The sequence below is a fragment of the Monodelphis domestica genome, chromosome 8, assembly GCF_027887165.1.
Source record: "Monodelphis domestica isolate mMonDom1 chromosome 8, mMonDom1.pri, whole genome shotgun sequence".
Classification (NCBI taxonomy): domain Eukaryota; kingdom Metazoa; phylum Chordata; class Mammalia; order Didelphimorphia; family Didelphidae; genus Monodelphis; species Monodelphis domestica.
Window position 1 is genome coordinate 71,058,024 of NC_077234.1, and position 17,118 is coordinate 71,075,141.

General features: G+C 34.7%; 1 protein-coding gene across 7 annotated transcripts in view; it reads left to right on the forward strand.

Annotated features, from left to right (window-relative positions):
* The window catches only part of USP37 (ubiquitin specific peptidase 37), a 71,841-nt gene that overhangs the window by 36,019 nt on the left and 18,704 nt on the right, over nucleotides 1-17,118 (forward strand). For all 7 annotated transcript variants that reach the window (XM_056807871.1, XM_007501746.3, XM_007501745.3 and 4 more), the window contains 5 exons: nucleotides 373-452; nucleotides 2,178-2,342; nucleotides 5,194-5,259; nucleotides 8,326-8,467; nucleotides 11,305-11,560. In XM_056807871.1, the coding sequence (XP_056663849.1) occupies nucleotides 373-452; nucleotides 2,178-2,342; nucleotides 5,194-5,259; nucleotides 8,326-8,467; nucleotides 11,305-11,560 (709 nt within the window). The remainder of the gene's footprint in view (nucleotides 1-372; nucleotides 453-2,177; nucleotides 2,343-5,193; nucleotides 5,260-8,325; nucleotides 8,468-11,304; nucleotides 11,561-17,118) is intronic.

A 17,118-nucleotide genomic window follows, 5' to 3' on the forward strand; every position in this document is an offset into this window, starting at 1 on the left:
ATTAACATTTGCTTTGGTAATGGGGCCAGAGGACTTCATAAACTTGTTGATTTGTACTAAATATATTGTAGAAGAAAATAGGTTGCTTTAGTAGGATGCTTATTTAGTCTATCAGCAAATGTTTTTAGAAAATAACACTAAGAACTTATTATTTAATGTTAATAAACAGGAATGGTCATTTGAAGTTAATAGAGTTCTTTGTTAAAGTATTTCTACTGACAAGAAGTTAAAATTGTTGTGTTTTTTTTAAATAGGGGATAGATTTTGCAAACCCATCTAAATCAGTTTGTTAATATGTAAATTCCCCCAAGAAGATTTGGGGAAATCAATGTATATCCTTTGGTTTTTCTTATTTTGTTTTATTTTTAATAGGCAGAAGAGCTTGAATATTCCTGTGAGAAGTGTGGTGGGAAGTCTGCTATTGTCACACATAAATTCAATAGACTCCCCAGGTAAATTTAATTCTTTTTCAATTTTGTTTTTTTGGTTTTGTTTTTACCTTCTCTTCAAAAAGTAGAATATCTGAGAAAAGTAGAATACATTAAAATTTGAATGCATAAGTAGAATTGCCAATAAAGTTTAACAGTATGAGCTAGTCAAGAAGATAAACAAAGCTGGACCATAAATAAGAATGGTAATGATTTCAAGAGCAAGATTGGCTTATTTGGTTAGTATACTGCTATGCAAAGCAATTTAGATTACTTTGGTAATGTCCTTTTTTTTTTAAATTAAGAATAAAGCACAGAGCCTTGGTGTATATTTTGTCTGTATGAGTTAATTTATTTTATTTGTCTTTTGTTTTTATATCACCCTCCTTAATACATTCTTTCCCTCCACCTGCTGTTACCCAATGAATTATTCCTTGTACAAAAGATCCCTTGTAAAAAGAAAGATGTTGAGTAAAACAAATACATGTTGAGCAGTACATATAGTGTTCCATGTCTCTATGCAGAGTTTAAGGTAACAAGAATTTTTTCAGGTTTTATTCTATGCCAGTTACTGTCCTAAGCAATGGAGAGATTAACACAAAGGATGAAGCAGACTTTCTTTCTTCCAGGAAATGATGCTTATTATGAACTTTAGCAGATCAAATGTGGCCTCAGACACTTCCTAGCTGTGTGACCCTGGGCAAGTCACTTAACTTCCAGTTGACTGGCCCTTACCTTGCTTCTGCCTTGGAACTGATACTTAGTATCAATTCTAAGACAGAAGGTAAGAGTTTTGTTGTTGTTGTTGTTGTTTTAAGTTTAGCAGATTTATTTTTAATTTAAAAAGCAGACAACACTTAAGAAACCCTTCCCCTCATTTAACTTTTTTGTTTTGTGGCTTCAGTAATAACAGTATATACTGTAAAAAAGAAGGCAGTTTTCTATAAGACTTATTTGCCTGAAACTGTGGTTGAATTACCATATGAATTTGAAATCCACTTACAAAGTGTTTATATAGACTGTGGAAATTAATTTTAATCCATTAAGCAAAGATTCAGGCAGTACTAAAGGTGAAAAGATCACTTGAACACCAGCCGATGAGTCTAATGATTCTGAAGAGCTCAAAAGCCTTTTCAAACCCACAAGCTAGATTAGGTCTACAAATTTCCAAACACAGATCTGTTAATTATTAAAGAAATACAATAAAAGAATACTTTTTAAATAGGAAAAAATAGATTTGTAGGTTTCTTTTCCTTATCTCCAGTTCCTTCTTAGGGAAGAAATATTGATATATAGGTTAAGAGAGAAAGAAGTATTTTTACAAGTGCTCACTAAAAAACTTATGTTGAGGGAGCAGTTAGGTGGCTCAGTGATTTGAGAGTCAAGAGGTCCAGGGTTCAAATCTGCCCCCAGACATGTCCTAGTTGTGTGACCCTGGGGGTAATCACTTAACCCCCATTACCTAGTCCTTACCACTCTTCTGCCTTGGAACCAATACATAGTATAGGTTTTAAGATGAAAGGTAAGGACTTTAAAATAAATGAAAGGCTGTTTTAACTTTTTATCACAGACTATATAATAGATTGAAATGAACAAAAAAAAAAGCCAACATGTTTAGGACTTTAATATTTTATTTAATTTTAGCCAAATAAACCCAGAAATTTTCTGATACATAGACTAGAAAAAACTATTTTGAACTCTTTAGATGCTTCCAATATGTATAAACTAATATCATCATCTGTTTTCTAGGGTCCTTATTCTTCATCTGAAACGATATAGCTTCAATGTGGCCCTTTCGCTCAACAACAAGGTTGGACAGCAAGTGGTTATTCCAAGATATTTAACTTTATCATCCCATTGCACTGAAAACACAAAACCTCCCCTTACCCTGGGTTGGAGTGCACATACAGCAATGTAAGTCCTTAGAAAAGAAATTCCTTATATGCCCTTTTTTAGTAAGTTGGACTATAATATTACCCTCTGTTACAAATGGAGCCATGAAATAGTATCAATCCCAAAGGTTGTTATGTTTGTTTTAGTTCTGGAGTAATGAATTGTATATTCATTGAGGAAAATGGTGAGCTAAAAGAGTCTCCTGAGAGCATAAGCCTTCCTGTAAGAGACTTTTTAGGAATATGTTCTTATGTGTCATAGGACAATTTGACACATTGCAAATCTTAAAATTGCCATTCAGCAGGCTGGCATAGTTCTATCAGATTAAAAATGATCACTCCCAAAGTTACTAATTTTTGAGGGTAGATAGCCACTTATGTGAAATGCTCAAGTAGGAATTCCATTTCAGGTATACTTTCTGCTAGATGGCCTTTGAGAACTCTACAAACTATTGACAACCTGTGAGACCCTGGAAAGTCTTTAACTTTTAAAATCTCTAAACTTAAAAAACAAACAAGCAAAAAAAAAACAACCTTAAATTATCTGCCCCCTCCTCTGTCTGTCTTGCTGCTTGCAATAAGATAGTAATTTGTTAGAAGAACCCAAACATAGTATTTTAGAACCTTAGTTCTCTGAGGAATACAAAGTTAAAGAAGGAATTAACTATACAGACTGAGAATCAAAGAAGAAAAAGTTTATTATAGACAGAAAGGGAAGACTGACAAGGTAAAATAATTCTTGGAAACGATTTGGGAGAGGAAGGAGAAGCAGACCTAAACAATCCAGGAAGATAAAACCAACTCCAAAACTAGGGAAAAGGATGATGGTTATGTGGAGGAGGAAGATTTGAAGGCCAGGGTCAGACAGCCTTCAGAAAAGGGTTGCCTTAAAGTAGATTAAGCAAAACTAATTGTAGATATAATATGCCAACTTAAAAGAGGAAGAGGGACCCAAAAAAGGTCTTAATTCAGAAAAAAAAATCCTGGTAAGGAAAATATGAACTCAACTCTCATCACTTTAAATGTGAGTAGATTAAACAATCTGATAAAATAAGGGAGTGACAGAATAAAAGACCCACAATTTTTTGCTCATAAGAAATACATCTAAAAAGCAAACATATAGGTTTAAAAATCGGAAGCTGGAAAAAATTTACTATGCATCTAGGAAATTTGAAAAAGCTGTAGTTGCACTGTCTTACAAAGTCATACTCTCAGACAAAGCAAAATAAAAAATTTACAAAGCTATAGAGGTAAGGAAAGAAATAGCAGCTTACTAATGTCATATTAAACAATATCTTCCAAATGGCATAGAATCAAAATTTATAAAGGTAAAATTAGTTGAAATGCAATAATGTATTGTACATTAATACTAGGAAACCATAATGTACCACTTTCATGATTAGACAAATCTAATAGATCAACAGAAAGTAAAATATAGAATTTAACAAATTGCTGGAGATAATAGAACTAAAAAGAGTCATGGTATTTACTGAATGGAATCACTAAAGAATATAGTGCTTTATACCATGTGGAACTTATAAGGAAAATTGGGCACATTATGGCACAAAGAAATTGTAAATACGTGTAAAAAGATAGAAATACTAACCACATCCTTTTTGGGTCATACTGCATTTAAAATAGTGATTCATTCAGGAAGCACAAACAAAAGGCACAGTCCTGAGAGAAGACTTAATAGTGAAAACCTAAATAACAATGAGTCAAAAAAACAAATTACAGAAACAATGACTAATTATGTGAAAGACAATTCTAATAATGAGACAACATACTAGAATTTTCAAGATGTAGCTAAGGCATTTCTCTGGGGAAAGTATATTCCTAAAGTCATAAATTGGCAAAATAGAAAAGGAGGGGATTAATGAACTGAATATACATTTTTTAAAAATTAGAAACCACCAAATAAATCTAAAATACAAAAGCGGACATTTCAAAACTTAGAAGTGAAATCAATAAATTGGACATCAAACAAGACTTATAGAAATGATAGGCAAAAGCTGTTTTTTTTTAAAGATTCCCAAATTGATAAATCTTTAGCTAACCCCTCTAAAAAGAAGAGAACAGAAAATCAGACCAACAAAATAAAAAATGAACAATAAGAAATGAACATCTTTGGAATCCTTTTTACTTTCTTTACATTGAGGCTGAAGAACTCACCTTTCTTTCTGTGTGGCCACTTGTTGGCAAGATTTATCTGGTTCAGTCCCAGAACAGAGCAGAGCTAGAAGTGACATCATACAGTCCAACTTCCTCACTCAACAGAAGAAGAAACTTGACTCTGAAGAGGTGAAATTGTTTAAGATCAAAAGCAAATCAATGGCCATCTCCTAATTAGATAATCCAGTGAAATAGTATTTAGTGGCCTAAAATGAGAGGCTGTACAAGAAAGTATAATGAAAACTATTAAGAGTTCTTTCTGGCATGTTCTCATATAAACTGCCCTCTGCTGTTGGAAGTAGTATTCTTCCTCACTGCAATACTAGAGTGATAATTTAAAGGACAGCAGCAATGATTCTCTGGTCACTTCTTTCTATCTCTAGCATGTGTCTCAAGTACACTATACTTTTTAAAGTGATTTTTATGTAAATGGTTGCTTGTCTTTTGCTGTCAGCCATGACCAACTGTTAAATGATTAGATTACAGAGCACATACCTATACTATTTATATTTTTCTATCTGGTTTATTTAGTGACATCTAATAGAATGCCTCAGGGTATTGTCTACTTGTCAGTGGTATTGGGATCAGTGCCTCTATGAAATGTCTTTAGGATATGAGTAAAAAAAATTTTTTCCCTGGAGACTGTAATTGCATATGTGTATATAATGTGTATACATGTGTATTATTTAATTTTCTGATAGTTCTCGGCCATTGAAAGCTTCTCAAATGGTGAATTCCTGCACCATCAGCACTTCTACACCTTCAAGGTTAGTTGTATCTTGTATACCTGGTGATTTTTGAGGATTTGACTTGTTTTGTTTTCCATCTGCTTTTTTTCTTCAATTTTTCCCTAACTTTACATAGTTATGCAGTTGTCATCTTTATTGACCATACTTTTGGTATTTTGGGGGCAAATTTTAATAGTGAAAAAGGATTTTAAGTAGTCTCTTCAGAACAGTTAAAGCCTGTGGATGGTTTAGACAAGTTTACTTTCTAGTCTGTGGCATTTTTTTGCCTAAGATTTCAAGAGTAATTCAAAGTTAATCTAATTAGTTTATAACCAAGATTTATTCATTTATTTAGTTAGTTTTTAGTTTTGTTTTGGGGAGGTTAATGTTGACTTTTTTTTTTTCTAAAATGAGTGTTGATGCAAAATATTTACATGCTCATGTTTTAAGAGGCAGTTGAACTCAGACGTAAAGATAAGGATTTGGCGTTATCAGATTTCAGCTCACTGTGTGTCTCTGAGCGTGTCACTTAACTTCTCTAAGCCTTCATGTGTTAACAGTAGTTCTACTTCTTAGAATATCATGAGGATCACATGCAATGTGAAACCCTTTACAAATGTTAAAGTGCCTTACAAAAGTGAGCTGACATCACTGTTTACTGTTAGTTTTCATGATTTAGACACTGAATTTGGGAGATTTTGAAAATGACAAGGAAGTACATTTTTGAGGAATCCTGAACTGTAGGAATTTTACTACTTTCCCATATAATTTTAAGGAATAGGCTTGGCTGAGGAAAGAAGTTTCCACTTCTTAATGCATTCTATTCTCCAAGAACTGACTTTTCACTGTTGATGTACCTCTTATGGTGGGTGACTTGATAAGTCAGCAATCTCAAACTTCGTCTGTCTTCTAAAATTTGGCCTAAAATAAGTTTTTCAAAAGAGACTCTCTTGTTTCAGGACATTTATGGATGTTCTGTGTGTGTTGTTTGGGAATTCCTGTTTTCTTTTCTTCCTGTTACTTATTTTTCAATGCAATTAGAACAAAGTCACTTAAAGGACTCAATCTGAAAGTGGTGTAGATACAACTATCTCCCCCAAACCTTTAGAGCAAGTGATAAAATAATATAATGAATATTTTTCTTTGGCAATGAATAAAGCACTGGGCCTGGATTCAGGAAGATCTGAATTCAAATCCATGCTCAGACTTACTACCTGAAAAAGGCATTTAAGCCCTGTTTGCCTCAGTTTCCTTATCTGTAAAATGAGTTAGAGAAAGAAATAACAAATCATTCCCTTGTCTTTGCCAAGAAAATCTCCCAAAAGAGATCACAAATAGTCAAACCACAACTGGTCTTCTGTGAACTTGGTGCTTATTAATAGAATGTACTCTGTAGCAAATCTCCTTAGTTGCCACAAAGAGATGACTTCATTGGATATTGTTCTGTCTTCATCTGGTCGTCTGAGTTCTAACAATTTTTGCTTTAGAAGCTTGATTTTCTATTACATTAGGTGTTATTGGGCCCTGTAAGCTAATCATATTAATAAAACTTATAAAAGACTAGTTTATGAACCAGAAAGCCATTTAGTTTTTTATTAGTGTCATTTATTGTATCTAACTAACTACATCAGCTACCAGGCAACAGTCCCCTTCCTTAGCAGAAGGTATGCCTAAACATGTTATATGGCAAAGTTTATTTGGTGATCATGAAATCAGAAATACATAATAAAGATTGTTGCTTAGACCTTTTTGTTCTAGTTTATTAACACCTGAAAGATCACACAGTAGCTAATAACTAGTAATAATAATAATTGAGCTAATAGCACCTACTAAGGCATCCATGTCCCATAAAGTATTTGGTATGATTGCTGGTTTTTAATATGTATATTTAAAATTTTTTTGATACTGTGGATCTCTGACATACATTGCTACGTGTTATTTCCTACTTTTGTGATTTCTCCCTTTCATTTATTTGCAAATTTAGATTTTATTGACATTTCATTCCTATCCTGTCTTACAGAGTTAATATCTAGATTTATGTTAATTCATATAAAGAAGTATCTTTCTTTTTGGCATTTTCTTGTTTCCTCCTTAGCTTAGTTAATAGCATCCAGGATACTTAGAAGAAAATCTTATGATGATGTCAGATAAATAAGTGTTTAAGTAGATTTTCCAGACAAGCTCTAAGCATTCAGGCTTTTATTTCAGTCATTTATAAAAATCTTCCTAAAATGTAATATACATTTTCCATTTGTCTTAAACTAAGAAAACTGGATATAATTTGATTTTTTATGATGATATAGGTTCATAAACAATGGCAATTTTTGTTCTCTGCCATAATACAGGGTTGTATTGCCTTGAGGCATGTCGAACCTGACTGGCCCTATGTTAAAGTGTTCTAGGCTTATCAGTTTATGATTCCAGGCTTTTAATTGTTCTGTGTATTATCTATCATTTGTATATTCTCACTGCTGACTGTTTGTCGTTTCTAATTTATTGCATTGCTTAGTACAGTTTTTTGAAAGAGAATTTAAGGGTGATAAACCTCTTCTTTGGAATAAGATGTCCGTCCTTAATGACTGCTATCTTCCCACAAAGCCTGTTTCGTTTATTTTCCCCAGCTACATTTTAGATACTTGAAATCTGACTTGTTAATAATTGTGATATTATTCTAATTTAAAAAATGATGCATCCCATGCAATTTTGTTAGATTTATTCTCTACCATATATACATGAAGTCCAGTTAAGAGTGCCTTATTTACAAATATAATATGGTAAATGTTTTGTTAGAATTGTTCATTAGAAGAGAAAAAAAGACAAAAAGTGGCCGATTGATTTCTCAGTGTTATATAATAATTAAACTTCCAAAGAACTGTACTTTGGGAATGAAGCAAATGTATATGTCTTTAGCTTTTAGCTAAGTAACTAATTTTCAGAGAGCCAGAAATATATGATATATTAAAATTTTCTGTGCTAAGAAAGAAAATTTCTTTTTTACTAGTCTTTCTTATGTTCCTAAAAAAGAATAATAAAGATAAATTGGTCATTGAATAATTCTGGGAAATATAAATATATATATGTACATATATAATATTAAATTTCCAGGAAATATACATTCAAATCCAAGAGCTCTGCAGGATTCTCCATTGATTCAGACAGTGAGGATGAGCTCCTAAAACGCTCTGTGGTCCTAAACCAGAGACTTTTTGAAATGCCAAGCAGGGAGCAACAGGAAGACCTAGAAAAGGTAGGTTGATTCCATGAAAACTCTGATAAAAATTCATACATCAGTTGCTACTACATGAAACCAATCATATGTTCTTCAAGTAAGAGTTCAGAAAATTGATATGGGTAGATGCTAAACCATTTGAGAATAGAGAATTATTTCCCTGACTAGCTCAATAGTCTGTCTACAATTTGGTTACTTGTGCTCATAGGCTTAGAAACTACGAACTAGGAAGATCTTCAGATCTAAGAGTTTATGATTTTCTGAAGGTCTCCCAAATTTCTGGAGAAATATTAAATACTACAATAATTTCTTCCCTTTTCTTTTCAAAGTATATGAGCCAGTTCTATAACACATTTAACCTTTTGGTCTCCAGAGAATTATAAGTTTATTTCAAGATACTTATTAGTAAGGAAATCCTAGTAAAAGCCTTAAAAACATTCATTGAATTTGGGTTTCAGATTGTGGCTAGTCAAGTCACAGATCATCACCCAATTAATAATCATGTGTTAACACCCATGCCAGGTCTCTACTAGATTTTGAGGATACAAATACAAAGATTGAAAAATCTGCTCACAGGAAGCTTATTTTTTCCCCAAAGGAAATATAACATTTATTCCATATGAAAGGCAAAAGCAGGAATAATCAAATGAAATGTCATACTTAACTCAGTAGAGGACAAAAACAAGAATACTCAGAATATCAGAAAACACCCATAAACTTTAGGCCATATATCCCCACAAAAGCTTTCAATATCAATAAGGAATGGGTCACATATGTATGCCTAACAGAAAGACACATGTGTTGGGAAAGTTACATGTCTGGGGCAAGTCAGAACCTGACTGCAGGCCTGGATTGGTCTAGGAACAATCTGTACCATCTGAAGCTACTTATTTTTAGCTAATCCCCTTCTGATCCTCACCACTTTCTGGTGACATATTGCCACTTTTCTATTCTCAAGCTGATGAAGCAAGGACAAACTTATTTTATATCACAGCCATTCTAAACAAGAAATTGAAAGTATGTCACATTCTTTTAAAAGGCACTTATCAGGAGAAGCTAAGTGGCACAGTGGATAGAATGCCAGGCCTAGAGATGAGAAGGTCTGGGTTCAAATGTGACCTTAGATATTTCCTAGCTTTGTGACCCTTCGCAAATCACTTAACTACATTTGCCTAGCCTTTGCTGGCCTTAGAGTTACTATTAAGACAGGAAGTATGGGTTTTTTTTGGCTTTTTTTTTTAACCTTTACTTTTTGGCTTATAATCAATATTTGTTGGTTTCAAGGCAGAAGAGCAGCAAGAGCTAGGCAGTAGGGGTTAAATAACCTGCCCAGGGTCACACAGTTAAGTACCTGAATCCAGATTTGAACTCACGATCTGCTGTCTCTAGGCCTGGCTCTCTATCCACACCTACCTGTGCCCCCAAAGTACAGTTTTTAAAGGCAGATAGACCATTGATAACTTTAGGGGAGAATAGGTTTAATTGAGTTACAAGGTCAGAAACCAGATTACAAAAGTCACTGAATAAATGTTAATAATGAAACCCATCCATGATTACCTGAGACATCTGGATTATCTAGTTTTACAAAAGAAGAACACTTTAAGCCTATTATTTTGAGCTTTCCTTATTAGAACAGAATTATTTCAGAAGACCATTTTGGTGTGGCAGGGTAAACTTTTTACCATTAATTTTAAAGCTAAAGGCCATTTTGGGTGATATATACACCTTGAATGAAAACTAGGACATTTAAAGCTATAGTTAAACATATGTATTTTAAAATCAATCTTGGGGAAGATTGCGTGATTTTTAATTTTATTTGGATTTCTTTTGCAGCTAGTGAATCAAGGAGATCCAATTTCTGCTCATGTTTAAAATGGTAAAGAAAAAATAAATAAATGACCATTCTTTGACCAGTGAGTGTATGTTGATCATTCCTTACTGGCTAAAGCTGAAAGCCTCTAAAAGGAATTTCTTAGAAACAAAATTTTGCTATGATCTCTAATTGATTTGCTCTATTTATAATCATTTTGAACCCATTTCCAAAAGCTTCCATTTCACAAATGGTTTTAGTGTACTAAAGATCAGTCTAAGGGGCAATTAGATGGTTTAGTGAATTGAGAACCAGGCCTGGAGAAGGGAAGCCCTAGGTTCAACTCTGGCCTCAGACACTCCTAGCTGTATGACCTTGGGCAAGTCCCAATTGTCTGGACCTTATATTTCTTCTGCAAATACTCAGTATTGTTTCTAAAACAGAATGTAAGGGTTTAAAAAAAAATCATAGAAGTTAGTAGGGAGCCATAGCCACCCAGGAACCAGAAGTCACTGTTAGTCTGCATTAGAGCAGAGTCTCTACAATGTGGGGTTTGATGGTTCTGCTCAATCTGCCCTGATTGGGCCACATCTAGAATGTTCTGCTTAAGTCTGAGAAGATTGAGAAGCAAATTCTCTAGCAGAAGGTGATGAGGATGATAAGACGATTGCTTGAAGAAATTGGGAAGCATAACTATAACAAGACTTTGAGGGTATGGGAACATGATACTCTTCAGGTTTTTGGAATGGTGCTATATGTAGAAGAAGGTTTATATTCTGCTTGGGCCTAGGGAGCAACACTAGGAACAGTTGGTATAAATTGCAGAGGCATAGGTTTAAGCCTAATGTAAGGAAAAACTTGCTAACACTTAGAACAATCTAAAAGTTGATTTTGAGTTGCTTTGATGGATGTGTTCAAGTGGAGGCCAGATGACTACTTTAGGGATGTTAGTGAGAGGATTCCTATTTTGGCATGGGTTGAACTAGCTGACCCGGGACCCTTGGGACTGTTTAGATCATGTAATGTTGTCCCTTTCTCCCTATAGGTGTCAAAAAAATGTAAAATGGAGTCAGATAAATCAGATTTGGGAAACTCAGGATTTGATGGAATGAGTGAAGATGAACTTCTGGCAGCTGTCTTGGAGATAAGTAAGAGGGAAGCCTCACTGTCTTTGACTAATGAAGATGATGATAAACCTACCAGCAGTCCAGATACAGGGTTTGCAGAGGATGATATTCAAGATATGCCTGAAAATCTGGAATCTATGGAGGCAGAAAAATCAAAAGCCCCCATAGAAGCTGGTAGGTTGAATAAAAAGGAGCACACCTAGTAATAAGCATAATTAGAACTCTTGCAATGTTAGTAACATTTTAGTGGTGAATAGAAATGGCTGATATGAGGGTGCTCTTAGGCACTTCCATCCTTTAAATGAACTTATTTTATTGAATTTTAAATTCTGTGTATGTGACTAAGGACCTAAAGATGAATTGGAAAGTATTCCTTTTCCTGGAGTTTATGGCAAATTGATATTCTTTTGACTCGTGAATGTATGTGTCTGTGTCTTAGTGAAGTCTCTTTGGCCTTACCATTTGCCTCAAAAATTTATGTAAGGTAAAGCTAGTAGATGGCCTCCACTTCCAGGGACCGTTTCCTGCTGTTATATCCTTTCTCCTGAACTAGTTCCCTTTTGGGAGCAGAATGTCAAATGAGAACATCCTAAATATTGACTGTACCTCCAAACAAGTGTGCTACACTACTCTAAGCTTCAGTTTTGTTGCCTGCAAAATCAGCATGATGCTTATACCTACTTCATTAGATTGCTTTGAGGATCTGGATTGTTCTAAAAATTATAAAGCGAGATCCAAATCCAAGGTGGTAACATTATTATTTTAGTGCATTACTTGCCAATGGGAAGAAATGAATTGAGACTCTGCTTTGGCCTATTCTATGAGTATTGTGGTTATTTTACAAATATTGATGGTTTCACCAAAAGCTTTCATCTACTACCCATCAGCAAGCATACCAACATTTCTCTCTCTCTCTCTCTCTCTCTCTCTCTCTCTCTCTCTCTCTCTTTTTCTCTCTCTCACACACACACACACACACGCACACGCACACGCCAAAAAGTTCTTAAAAGTTTGTAATGTGAGACATATATCGTCAGTGAATCACAGAATTATTTTTATTATAAATCTGTTGAACAAAAACCTGTATTATTATGCTGGCTTCTTGAATTTAGAATATCTGTGAAATGTAATTAAATATCGATAGATTAATTGGTAGGGTGAAATCTTTTAATTTTGACATTCAGAAATAACTATTTAAAATGTTTTTATTATTAATTAGAAAGTTAAAATGAACACTTTCATATGTAAAAATCAGGAAAGAGGTAATATAAAACTAAATCCATTACAAGCAGTTTGTTTCTTAAAATATATACATATTAAAGTTAAGTGGTGGTACCCAGCAGTGCTCTGCTGTTCTGTGCCTCATTATGAATTTGCTTCTACTGTCTTCTGAAATTTTTTTTTTAATTGGCAAAAATTTACCTTTTCTCCTGCACCCCCTCCTCCCCAGCCATTTGGGAATGAAAGAAAAATTAAAAGCCTTGTTACAAATACATAAAATTAAACAAAACAGATTTCCACATCCAGTAAGGGCTAGGTAATGGGGGTTAAGTGACTTGCCCAGGGTCACCCAGCTAGGAAGTGTCTGAGGTCAAATTTGAACCCTGGACCTCTCATCTCTCAGCCTGGCTCGTAATCCACTGAGCCACCCAGTTGCCCTTTGTTTCTGTACTCTTGAGTTCTTTATCTCTCTTTGAGGAGGTAGGTAGCATGTTGGCCTTTGGTTGATCATTCTGTTCATCAGAATTCCTAATTTTTTAAAGTTGTCTGTCTTTATCATATTGATGTCGTTGTGTAAATTGTTCTTTTCTATTAACTTCATTCTGTCATTTCATACAAGTCTTCCCAGTTTCCCCTGGAATCATCCCTTCAATCATTCCCCAAGATAAAGAAGTATGCCATCACATTTATATGCCATAATTTCCTAAGACATTCCCCTGTTTGTGGACATTCCCATCCATTGCCATCCAAAAAGCTACTTTGCTTAGGACTAATTCCTCCCTTAATTTGCCTTCCCCCTAATGTCCCCTTCTTTTTCCTTTCCCTCCTGAATGAATTTCTGGAATCAATTATGTATGTGTTCTTACCTTCTTTGTTCAGTTCATATGAGACTGAGCTCCCTTTCCTCCCCGGTCTCTTGTTTATATAGATATCTGCTTGCAAACTTTGCTTTTATAAGATACTTTCCCCTAATCTTCATTTCCCTACTCCTTTCCCTTACCCCTGAAGAATTCTTTTTCCCCTTTCTTTCCATTCTAAAATCAGGACAGAACAGAACACTCCCATGAATCCCATAGATTCCCTCCATGAACACTGATGTGGATGATGATGGGCATCAGAGAAGACATAAAGCATCTTACCTTATTATAATACTAATTATTCTTGCTTAGTTTTTGTTAATTGTTCGTTTACTTTTTTCTGTTTCTCTTAATTCCTTTGTTTGAACTTCAACATTTCTTCACAGTTCAAGTCCTTTTATCAGGAGTGCTAAGAAATCTCGTTCACTAAAGGTCTATTTTTTCCTCCTATAAAATTATATTCACTTTTGTGGAGTAAGTTATTCTTGCTATAAACCATTATCATTTGCTTTCTGGAATATTGTATTCTAAATTCTTTATTCTTTTAGAATGTTGGCTGCCAAATCATATGTGATAGTGACTATTGGTGCTTGAATTCTTTCTTTATAGCAATATTTTTTTATTTGACCTAGAAACTCTGGATTTTGGCTGTGGTGTTCCTGGAAGTTTTTATTCAGGAGATCATTATTGGATCCTGTTTCTACTTTACTCTGATTCTAAGAAATCTAAGCAATTTTCTTTTTTTAAGATTTTTTTACAGTATGGTACCTAAACTTTTTTCGACATAGTATTCAGATAACGCAATCTCCTTGATCTGTTTCCCTCATTAGTTTCTATTTCTTCTAACACCTCTTGACTTTGTTTTGACATTTCTGGTTTCATGGAGTCATTCACTATCTTGTATTTAGTGCATTCTAATTTCCAGGGAGTTTGTTACTTGGGAAAGGTTTAGAAACTCTTGTACCAAGCCATTAATTCCATTTCCAGGGCTTTCTTCCATGCTACTCTTTTCTAATTTTTTTTTCCTCTAACATTCATTGATAAGACATTTTTAAAAATTTGTTTTCTCTCTTTTATCAATTCTGGTTGAATTTGTGCCCAACCTATTTCTTTGAGGTTTTGCTTGTAGATGTTTTTGAGTCATTCTCTTCTAGGTTTGTATCTTGAATATCACCATAAAAACTCAATATGGTGGGATTTTTCTGTTTTTGTTGTTGCTCATTCTTCTAACCTACTTTCTGACTTTGGACTTGAATTTTAGCACCATGCTTTCTGTACTTCTAGAAGAATGGTTTGAACTGGTCCTGGTGCTTTCTTGAGGTTATTGAACATTGCATTATTTCAGGATTTTAAGAATAACTCAGGCTGGTTACCTAAAAGCTTTTGGTGCTTCTAAATTGGTTTGATTCAGGACAAAATCTGATCACTGCCTCCCTGGTCTAAGTTCTGCAAATTCCTGCCCTAGTTTAGGTCTAATAGATGACTGTTGTGAACTCAACCAGATTGTCCACTTTATCTCCAGAGAGCCTCTATTATCCCTTGTTTTACCAAGAATTCTTCTTTTATTCATAGCTGTGAAATTATTTCTTTTTCTTCTCCAATTCATTTATAACTACAATCTTTCTTTTTTAACCCATATCTTCTATCTTAGTTTCAGTCTTAAGTGACTTACCCAGGGTCACACAGCTAAGAAGTATCTGAGCCCAGATTTGAGCCGAGGTCCTCCCAACTGTAGGCCTGACTCTCTATTCTCTGTACCACCAAGCTGCCTCAATACCAAGGTTATGTATTCATTTGGAACTTATTGCAGTTAATTGTAGGCTTCCTTTTTGCCTCAATCTCTAACTTTTATCTCAGTCTCTAGAGATCCATTTGAACTCTGGGCCTCACTTTGGTCTCTTTTTCTCCTTCTATTTGTTCAGTAATCAATCAGGTGTTGACTACCTTTCCTGCTGTAACCCTAAAAGACTATAGCAGTTGGAGATTGAAGTTCTCGTGCCTCCTATTTAGCCTTCCTGGCAATGGCACATAGTTACTGAGTTAACCATGTCAGTAAGTTGATTAGTAACCATTTATTAAGTGCCTGATATATGCGAGGCACTATGCTAAGCACTAGGGATACAAACAGGCCAAAGACAGCCCCTAGCACTTAAGGTCACTGTCTAATGAGGAAAAACAATAAGCAAACAACTATATACATACACTCAGACAAGATTTATACAGAACAATTTGGAGATAAACAACAGAGAAAAGCCACTAGTATTAAGGGGGATCAGGAAAAGCTTATAGAAGGTGGAATTTTAGGTGGGATTTGAAAGAAAAAAAGGTCAGGAGACGAGATGAGGAAGGAGAGAATTTTAGGCATGCAGAATTTGTTCTTTGACTCCTAATACACAAGGGAGTGCATGACTAGGCCCTGTTTTCCCTGGACAGTGATTTATAGAGACTGCTTCTGTTTCTATGGTCATGCTAGAAGGTTAGCTTCAGTCACCTAATTATTGGAGCTAGTTCTGGCTTTTGAGGTCTCTAATCAGAGCAGAGGCTTGCTTTAAATCTATTTACTGAAGTTTGCCCAGCTTTCTCTGGCTCCTGGCTGGGTTATCAGAGTGAGTCTGTACTAGTTTTTCTGGCAAGAATGAAATGGTTCAAGACTAAACCAGTTAGAGGGAAAGGAAGCTTGTTTGGCTAGTATAAAGTACTATCTTCACTATCTACTAGCCACCTTGCCCACCTGGGTCCATATGACTGTCATCATGTTTCTAATAATTCAGTAGCTCAAAAGTATCCAGGATATCGTAGTATAATATAATTCCTTTTTCCTAACCATTTCATCCCAAATCTAAGTCATTTTCATAACATCTAGGAATTTTAATGAAGAACGGATCTTGATATTATTTATTTAGAGATATCAGACAAAATTTGAAAATATCAGATGTTTCCACCTACAAAGTTAAGTTTGATTTCTTCCAAGTCCTCCATTTAATACACATGGATCTCAGTCGATCCATTCTCCAAATAATTTTTTAAAATTTAAATTTATTTATTTAGTCAATTTATAACATTATTCCTTGGTTGCAAGAATCATATTATTTCCCTCCCTCCCCTAGCCCCACTCTTCCTGTAGCTGACACACAATTTTCACTGGGTATTACATGTGTCCTTCATCAAAACCTATTTCCATGTTGTTGGTGTTTGCATTAGGATGTTCCTTTAGTCTACATTCCCAACCATATCCCCTTAATGCATATATTCCAGCAGTTGTTTTCTTCGGTGTTTCTACTCCCACAGTTTTTCCTCTGAATGTGGATAGTGTTCTTTCTCATAGATCCCTCTGGGTTGTTCAGGATCACTGCATTGCCACTAATGGAGAAGTCCATTACATTCGATTGTACTACAGTGTATCAGTATCTGTGTACAATGTTTTCCTGGTTCTGCTCCTCTTACTCTACATCAATTCCTGGAAGTCATTCAGTTCCCATGGAATTCCTCCACTTTATTATTCCTTTGAGCATAATAGTATTCCATCACCAACATATACCACAGTTTGTTCAGACACTCCTCAATTGAAGGACATCCCCTCATTTTACAATTTTTTGCCATCCCAAAGAGCGTAGCTATGAATATTCTTGTACAAGTCTTTTTCCTTATTATCTC